Raw genomic sequence first — 9,039 nt, 5'->3', positions numbered from 1 at the left:
GATGTCACATGGATTATTTTACAGATCTCCTTGCTACGTTTCTGGACTTGGGAACATTTCAGTTGCGTTGCTGTTTATGCAGCGTCAGACAGCTCTCAAATTCCATCAAAAATATCTTGTGTTTGAGGCAAAAATAAATTTGTGTTCCGAAGATGAGCGAAGGTCTTACGGGTTTGAAACGACATGAGGGTGAGTAATTAATGACAGAATTTTCATTTTTGGGTGAACTATCCCTTTAATAGATTTTATTAATAATGAATTTTATTAATTAATTAATTTTAATTAAAAAAGTTATGTTAATATTATTCCTGTAGCTCAGACTATAAACTATATGTGTGCATGTATATATGTATTTAAATGTTTATTCAGTTTATTTATTTTGAATGAAATATATTTTTAAGTGACACTTCTCAACTCATTCTCGTTTACTTGGGATTGTATTCTCTTCTTTGTGAAGGATACTTGCCAAAAAAAAGGGATCTACTCTTTGGAACAGCCTTTGCATTTGGACCATTTGAACCTTTGCATTTGCATGTGCACCTCGGATGCCTTAAAATGCTGTCCGAGTTTTGGAAGAATGTAATTTGAGTAGACTACAGTAAAGCAATTCATCAACCTGATACTCTGTTCTCTCTGGCATTGAATGTCATTTAGCTTGATTTAGCTTGTTAGTGTCAGCTGACAGAGTGCACACTTATGTTACTACTTAGATGTATCAATTGTTATCCGCTTTTTAAACATTAAGAAATGTTACTTTAGTTTTTTGCACATATTCTGTGTGGGTTGTGTTTGACCGTTATCTCCATTCAGGTAACTCCTGATCTTTTGATGGACCAGGGTCAAAGTTCAGGGTCAGAGTTCTCAACCGAAGATCAGATACAGCAGATAATCTACGATGTTCTAAATCAGGGGTAAACCATTGTTCTGATGCGTAACAGCAATATGTACAGACTAAACATTTGGTAACATTTTGTTTCTCCTAATTCTTCAGGAGTACTGAGGGAGATGCTGTCATTAAGCACAGAGTTCGAGTCATCTGTAATAAGATTCAAGGGCTGAAGGTACAGTCTCTCACATTTTGAAACATTGCTAGTTCTTCACTATGATTTTCGAACATAAAACAAATATCAATAACTGATTATGTAACAAAAAATGAAAGACTTGTGATTCAGGTGCTTCGACCACCATAACACAACCAGTTCAGCTTTTCAGGTGAACTGAAGCACGGTCGGTGACAGAACAAACAAAAAAGACACCACGTTCTGTAGAGGCTTTAATACTAAATGAATTATATAATGAAAGGCAGTTCAGGTGTACTAAACCAGAGAATGTAATTGTGTAATGTCCTTGTGAAAGTCCTTCCCTTCAGTTATAAGAGCCATTTGGCTTTTTTGATAGAGATATTGCATATTTGTTTACTTTACTTTTTAGTGTGCTTTGAGATAAAGAAGCAAAATATATGATACCATTGCTGATTTCTTTGTTGATGTGGTGGGCTGTTATTGTGGCATAATCTTGACAGACAGTCTAGAATATTGCCATCATTCCTCATTCAAGTACATAAAAGATGTACTTGTTTTATCTGCTTAGAAAATAGCTGCCCGGGGTGTTACCAAGATAGCCACAGAGTGATCTGACTTTGACTAAACCCAGCTGGAAATATATCTGCCATATTTAAAAAGCTGTCATAAACAAGTGTCAGCAGTGAGAGATGATTTACTCTAGTGATAAAATCACCTGGTCTAGATGTGGAGCTAGGCTCAGTTGGCACTGTATTCAGTACGCAGACAGGCATTGGTAAAATGGGCATTACATTTTATGGCTTTTTAGGTGTTGGCATCTCTTGCTAAGCTATAATGAATTGGCAGCGGATCCCGCTCACTTACAACAGCTGAGCCCATTTTAGAGTGAAAGGAGGAAGGAATGTTTACCTCCACCACACAAAAGCTCATTAATCATACAATATTCCCAAAAAAAAAGAGACAGAGATGCAGAGCATAGATCAATGTAATGTAATATAAAATTACATAAAATTATAAATGCCAATAATTACCCATCAGAAATTCAAAATGTAAATGAAAAAAAAAATCCTGTAATGCCCTCTGTCAAGCTTATATTTAAACATAAACATATGATGTTGTATAAGTTTGCAATGCAAGTCATAAGCGTTACTCTCAGAGGCAAACAGTGGGCCATTTAGCTTCTGTATAATTATCTGACAGAGAGAGGGCATAGACGCCTGATGGATGCGTCGGGGTTTTGCTGCCAGGAACAAGTTAACATCATAGGCGAGTTTTAGAGTACCTGAACTGAAGTTAATTACGAGACTTTTAAAACTGGTGCAGCAAATTGAAAAAAGATCTTGACATTAAACTGTTATGTGACCCAAAAGTAAAGGATCCTGAGAAAAATATGGTTTCCACAGAAATATTAAGCAGCAATATTAGGTTTTCAACATAGATGATAATGATAAGAAATGATTTTATGAGCACCAAATCAGCATATTAAAATGATTTCTGAAGGCTCATGTAACACTGAAGACTGTAAGAAATGGCTGCTGAAAACAGTTTTGCCATCACAGGATTAAATTACATTTTAAAATATATTAAAATAGAAAACAGTTATTTTAAAATGTAATAGTATTTCACATTATTACTTTTTTATTTTACAAAAACTCTTCATATGTACTTCCTTGTTTCATTTAAAGGCAAAGGAGTGTATTGTTTCTTTCTGTGAGCAATTCGGCTACTTAGTATAGTGATCTTTAGACAGGATTAAATCCTCAAGCCTACTACTATATGTCCCAGCAGGGGTAGCAAACCACTAATGACTACTCTATCTTCTAAATACTATCATAGAGGTGGACTTGGATTATAGTGTTTTGGGCTAATTGGAGCATAATCTGGTAATGCTTTGTCATATACAGTTATTCTCATATGTTTAATGTTTTTATTTAGTACTGTCCTAATGAAGTTATAATTTATATTGTATTGTATTTTTTTTTATTTTATATTTTATATTAACTATACTAAAATGCGAACATTCAGCAATCAAAGTAATAATTATAAAGTTATAATTTAGTACTGTCAATATAATTTACACAAACATTCTTTCATGGTTCAAGCCCCCAGCATGCCCTGCATATTTGAGTTCTTCCCCACAGTGACTATCACGAAAAACTGCAAGCAGTTGATGCTTGAAGCAACACATGTTAAAATGTGAAACACAAATACAACAAAATAAAAATATGATCTCTCTTTAATTTAAATATTCTTAAACTTACGATAAAAGGGGTATGTATACTTAGAGGGCATAGCTGTATAACCGTTGCCCCTCGAATTTCAGGTGAACAGATCTGACGACTCCTTGAAGGAGGAGCTTGAGAAATGTCTGGATGAAAATGTACAGCTGCAGGAACAGCTGGGCCGGAAGAACACAGAGCTGCACCAAACACATTCAGAGTAAGACAGACACAAATACCTTTGTCACTATTGTGTGTTTACCAACATGGACATTCACACTCTGTGGTGAGAATGATATAAAATCTGCCACATAATATATAGTTAAACTAGGTTTTGTCTGTGCGCTTTCTCTCTCTCAGGCTAACTCAGTTACGAATGGACAGAGAGAATGCAGAGTCTCATGTTAGAGAGCTGGAGGATCAGCTGGCAGGACTACAGGAGGAGCTGAGGAGAGAGACGGTCAACAAAGCTCAGGCTGACACTATGCACATGGTGATCACACACACACACACACACACAAACTAGACAGACTAAAATGGTCACAAATGCAAAAAAAATAAATAAAATTTGTAATGACAAATCAACACCTTATTGCTGTTGGTGACAGGTGAAAGTGTCTATTTTTTTAAACCTGTGAAAACCCTTAAAATATTTCATTTACACATGCTGTACTGTATATATTTGGCTGCTGACAAAAATTGCAAAGCACTAGTAGTAAAATTATGTTGCAGTGCTGCTATTGAGATCATTAATAAGAATTATGATTTGTTTGTGTACAGGAGTTGATGGCAGTGAGAGGTGAGTTGGCCGAAGCTGCAGCTCTGTGTCAGAAGCAGGAGGACATTCTGAGGCAGAGAGAGAGGGAGCTGACTGCTCTAAAGGGGGCACTGAAAGATGAGGTCTCCACACATGACAAGGAGATAGAGGCTCTCAGAGAGCAGTACAGCCAAGACATGGAGCGACTACGAACAAGCATGGAGCAGGTTTCACAGGTACACACCCAACATTAAGGGAGGTTGTACAGGAAATTAAATGAGACCTAAGACAGAACCCTGTTGAGCACCTGTTGTTGTGCAATTTAGAGAGAAGTGATTAAACTCAAAGCACTTTGCATAGGAATCATGTTGCACAAATGCACTCTCTCTGTGCCTTAGTCTCAGGCAACCATTGAAGCAGAGCGTCACCGTGTGAACTCTACGGTAAGGTCTCTTCAGCAGCAATTGGAGGAGAGCAGAGATGAGGGAAACCACTGGAGAGAGCAGTTTCAGTCCAGCAGAGAAGAGCTACGCAACACCAAACAAGAGTGAGTCACACTTACAGGTGCATCTCAGTAAATTAGAATGTCGTGGAAAAGGTTTTGTATTTGTTTTTGTAGTTGCTTGAAGTCCGGTGTTAAGTTTCCACAGTCTGTGATGATTTGGGGTGCAATGTCATCTGCTGGTGTTGGTCCATTGTGTTTTTTGAAAACCAACGTCACTGCACCCGTTTACCAAGAAATTTTGGAGCACTTCATGCTTCCTTCTGCTGACCAGCTTTTTGAAGATGCTGATTTCATTTTCCAGCAGGATTTGGCACCTGCCCACACTGCCAAAAGCACTAAAAGTTGGTTAAATGACCATGGTGTTGGTGTGCTTGACTGGCCAGCAAACTCACCAGACCTGAGGCTTCCATACCACCTCAGCAGTGCCACAAACTGATCACCTCCATGCCACGCCGAATTGAGGCAGTAATTAAAGCAAAAGGAGCCCCTACCAAGTATTGAGTACATGGTACAGTAAATGAACATACTTTCCAGAAGGCCAACAGTTCACTAAAAATGTTTTTTTTTTTTATTGGTCTTATGAAGTATTCTAATTTGTTGATATAGTGAATTGGTGGGTTTTTGTTAAATGTGAGCCAAAATCATCACAATTAAAAGAACCAAAGACTTAAACTACTTCAGTCTGTGTTCATTGAATTTATTTAATACACGAGTTTCACAATTTGAGTTGAATTACTGAAATAAATGAACTTTTCCACGACATTCTAATTTATTGAGATGCACCTGTACAGTTAGTTAGTTTAGGTATACTGTTTAATTAGTTTTGCATTACGCTTAGTTCTGTCTCTTTTGTTAATGTGTATATGTCTTTCCTTTTTTGTTCTATGCATTTTGTTGGGGCAGTGGACAGCGGGTTCAACCCAAAGCAGAGTGAGAAACGCTCTCAGATTAGATGAGAGAAATTGTAGATTTATCTGTAGATGTGTGATTGAACCTATTAGTAACCTATTAGGATCCCACTACCATAATCTTAAACAAATGATTTGATGATTTAATAATAAATTATTGAAGGCTTTGTGTGTGATTTGTATTTTAAAAAATGTTTTAGTGTACTAAATCACAATTTTAAAACATACAATCCTAATTACTAAACATTACAGAATATCGTAATAAAATCTGTATGACAACTCTAAATACTTATTCACTAGTTCATCATTAGAAATACTCTGCATCATTAGGAAATAAAATCCTGCTGGTTGTTTATTTATTTATTTTTTCAGAAAAGATGCTGTTAATCTACAAATTTAATATGCCAAACAAACTTTTCCACCTCTGAATGGCTTGTCTGTAACAGAGCAAGATGGTACCATTACTTGAGACAGTCCAATAAAAAAGTGCACATAAGCATAATTTCTTTCACATTATGGATCTTGGATCTTGACACTAAATCAATAGTTTGTCCACCCAATTTAACATCATCAGGAAATATTAGGAGCTCAATCGTATTATAAGAAGTTCTCATTTAGGACACTTTAATAGCTGCTATGCATATCATAATGTGTACATATTTGTTATTAATCACTTACAGTTTAGCTTTTTTGTTTGCATATGGTGTTTGCCTGTGTTTGTACTATGTGTGTATATATTTCTGTATGTGTTAGGTTACTCCAGGCTCGTATGGAGAAAGAGGAGTTTGAGGAGGAGCTGAAAGATCTGCAGGAGAAAGTCAACACAATGAAACAGCAGATACCAGATCCCAAACAGACTCAGACAGTCAGCCAGGTATATACACGCTCTTTTGCTTATGAATGTTAAATTAATAAAAGTTTTCACACTGAGACTTAAAATACTCATTGTGTTTTCATAGGAACTTGAGCGTTGTCGTGCTGACCTACAGAAGGCCCAAACAGATATGGATAAATTAAAAACAGATCTTGACAAGAAGACAATGGAAATTGTGCTATTAAAGAAGAGCAAACAGGAGCTTGAAGCAGAGCAGAAATATGAGACTGACAGATTGAAGGACCAGTCACGCAGAGATAGAGAAGAGTTGACAAAAGCTCATGAGAGGGCCAAACAGGTACAGTACAGTATAGTTAAAATTATTATGGCATAAAAGCAGGTAGCCTCCATTTGTGTTTTACTTAAAAAAACATTTTAACCTCCGGCAGCTAGCTGAACCCTCATTGGTGGAGGCCCTGCGCAAGGAGTTGAGTGATATGCAAGAGGAGGTGGGCCGAATGCGCAGTCAGCTACTCTCAACTGAAGAAGATCTGCAGACAGAGAGAGACAAACTCTGCTCTGCTCAAACCCAAGCAAACCATCTGGCACATGAGCACAAGGAACTCGAGGAAACCAACATGCGTATGAAAGAGAGAATCATACGCCTTGAGGTTAGGATGCAGATTAACATAGTTATGTAATGGCGCACTTTATTTTCCCTCCCATTCAACTGCAAAAAATAGTGTGTGTAAGTGCATTGGTTTAAGACTGTGGGGTGGTAGAGATGTGTCTTCAGCTTCTTTTTGTGATATGATGGTCTAGAGGTTCAGGTGTTAGGGTTATGGTTAGGGGAACCAGAGGGGGTGATGGTTTTAGAAAGTGACTTATTGCCATGTTATAAGTGAGCTTAATGGTTGAAAACTCACAGTTATTGTTTTCATGATCCTTTCTGTCACTTTTGAAATCACTAGCTGATGTCATGCATTCAAAAACAGACAGTTATCTGTTCGTTCTCTCTTTTTCTCTAATGTGTTATCTGTGTGTCTGTAGTCTCAGCTTCAGGAGCGCACGTCTCAGAGTATTGAGGCTGAACAGGAGCAGCAGGAGGAGACCAAGAAACTGAGGCAGCAGCTAGAGGAGTCCAGGCGCGAGAACTCCAGACTGGGCCTAGAGCGGGACGAGCTGACTCGTAATCTGGAACAGAAGGAGAAGGACAGAGACTCTGTCCGCAAGGAGAATGCACAGCTCGAGGATCAGAAGAGGCAGCAGGAGAGAGCACTAGACAAACTCAGTAAAGAGGTATGTGTTCATTGACACAAATTTGAACCTGGCATGCATCATCTTCTTAGTTTTTCTTTTACTTTCTGCCTGTTCTTATCTCTCTCTTGCTTCCTCCCACCCCTTTTTGTTTCTCTATGTCAGATAGAGCGCTTGTCTGCAGCATCCCGTGAGGAGGTGCGGCTCCTGCAGGCTCAGCTGGACGAGCAGAAAGAGAAGGGGAGGAAAGAGCAGCAGGACTCACATAAAAACGCCAAAGAGAAGCTCGGTGAGCTGGAGAGAGCTCAGAGCACCATCCATTCCCTACAGGAAGAGGTGAAACACTGGCCTAATAAAAACGTTCATACTTTTGAATTTGTCCAAGCATATTTAATCAGTCAACAATTTGTGGTCATACAATTTTGTTTGTTTTTAGTTGGCCCGTCAAAAGAAGGAGCTGTTCTCAAGTTACGAGGATCGAGACAATGCTTTATTAGATAAAGAGCTGCTCACCAACCGCCTCAAACATCTGGAGAGTGAGATTGAGACACAGCGTACCACACAAAACGACCGCTCACGAGAGATCCGCAGCTTGGAGGTGTGTTCCACCTTCACATCTGGTGTCTTAGTGAAAAGGTGTCATGGCAATAGTGATGTGATAACAGTCTGTCTTCACTCTGTTATATTTGTCTCCACCTGCAGGACAAAATCAAGCACCTGCAGCTTGAGTTAGACGAGGAAAAGAACAATGCAGAGATGCTGACAGAAAGAATCACCAGGAGCCGAGATCAGGTACACTGCCATTCAGAAGTTTGGGGTTGGTAAGATTTAAAAAAAATCTTTAATTAAAATGAGTAACTTATTCCTGTGATGGCAAAGCTGAATTAACAGCAGTCATTACTCCATTTTCAGCGTCATTGGATCCTTCAATAATTATTTTGTTGTTTTAATGCTCAAGAAACATTTCTTATCATTATTATCAATGTTAAAAGCAGTAGTGCTGCTTAGTTTTTTTATTTTTTTTATTTTGGAAAATTTTTTTTTATTTTATTTTTTTTACGTTTTTTGATGAATAGAAAGTTCACAAGAATGGTATTTATTTATATCTTTACTGTCACTTTTGATCATTTTGATACATTCTTGCTGACTAAAAATACTCTATAGTTGAACATTGTAGAGTAGAGAACACTATTCATTATTAACTAGTTGCTTATTAGCATGCATATTTCTAGCATATTGGCTGTTCATTAGCACATATTAATGCCTTATTTTGCATGACCATTTTTTTTTAGATCCTTTTAGATTTTTCCAACCTTACCCCTACACAATACCTAAACATAACTACTACAACAACTACCTTACTTACTATCAATAAGCAGCAAATTAGGAGTTTTTTGAGGGAAAGCTCTTAGTTAATAGTGAATATGTGTTCCTTCTGAACAGTAGTGTATACACAGCTGTAATGCTGCCTTCGTTTACTAAATGAAAAAAAATAAAATAAATAAATAAATAAATAAAATAATAATAATAATAATAATAATAATAAAAAAGAAATAA

The 9,039-nt window shown here is 37.3% G+C and overlaps 1 protein-coding gene across 1 annotated transcript in view; it reads left to right on the top strand.

The window, feature by feature from the left end:
* Positions 1-9,039, top strand: part of LOC107677031 (cingulin-like) — a 25,379-nt gene that overhangs the window by 3,856 nt on the left and 12,484 nt on the right. Inside the window, exons 3-16 of the mRNA XM_016471818.1 lie at positions 811-911; positions 992-1,061; positions 3,346-3,461; positions 3,602-3,734; positions 4,022-4,234; positions 4,397-4,545; positions 5,407-5,433; positions 6,165-6,285; positions 6,371-6,583; positions 6,675-6,896; positions 7,276-7,524; positions 7,648-7,818; positions 7,919-8,080; positions 8,185-8,274. Of these exons, the coding sequence (XP_016327304.1) occupies positions 811-911; positions 992-1,061; positions 3,346-3,461; positions 3,602-3,734; positions 4,022-4,234; positions 4,397-4,545; positions 5,407-5,433; positions 6,165-6,285; positions 6,371-6,583; positions 6,675-6,896; positions 7,276-7,524; positions 7,648-7,818; positions 7,919-8,080; positions 8,185-8,274 (2,037 nt within the window). The remainder of the gene's footprint in view (positions 1-810; positions 912-991; positions 1,062-3,345; positions 3,462-3,601; positions 3,735-4,021; positions 4,235-4,396; positions 4,546-5,406; positions 5,434-6,164; positions 6,286-6,370; positions 6,584-6,674; positions 6,897-7,275; positions 7,525-7,647; positions 7,819-7,918; positions 8,081-8,184; positions 8,275-9,039) is intronic.

Source organism: Sinocyclocheilus anshuiensis, unplaced genomic scaffold (genome assembly GCF_001515605.1).
Source record: "Sinocyclocheilus anshuiensis isolate Anshui unplaced genomic scaffold, SAMN03320099.WGS_v1.1 scaffold620, whole genome shotgun sequence".
In the NCBI taxonomy this organism is placed as follows: Eukaryota; Metazoa; Chordata; class Actinopteri; order Cypriniformes; family Cyprinidae; genus Sinocyclocheilus; species Sinocyclocheilus anshuiensis.
The sequence above is the reverse complement of the archived record's forward strand: the minus strand, read 5'-3'. Positions and strand labels throughout refer to the sequence as shown.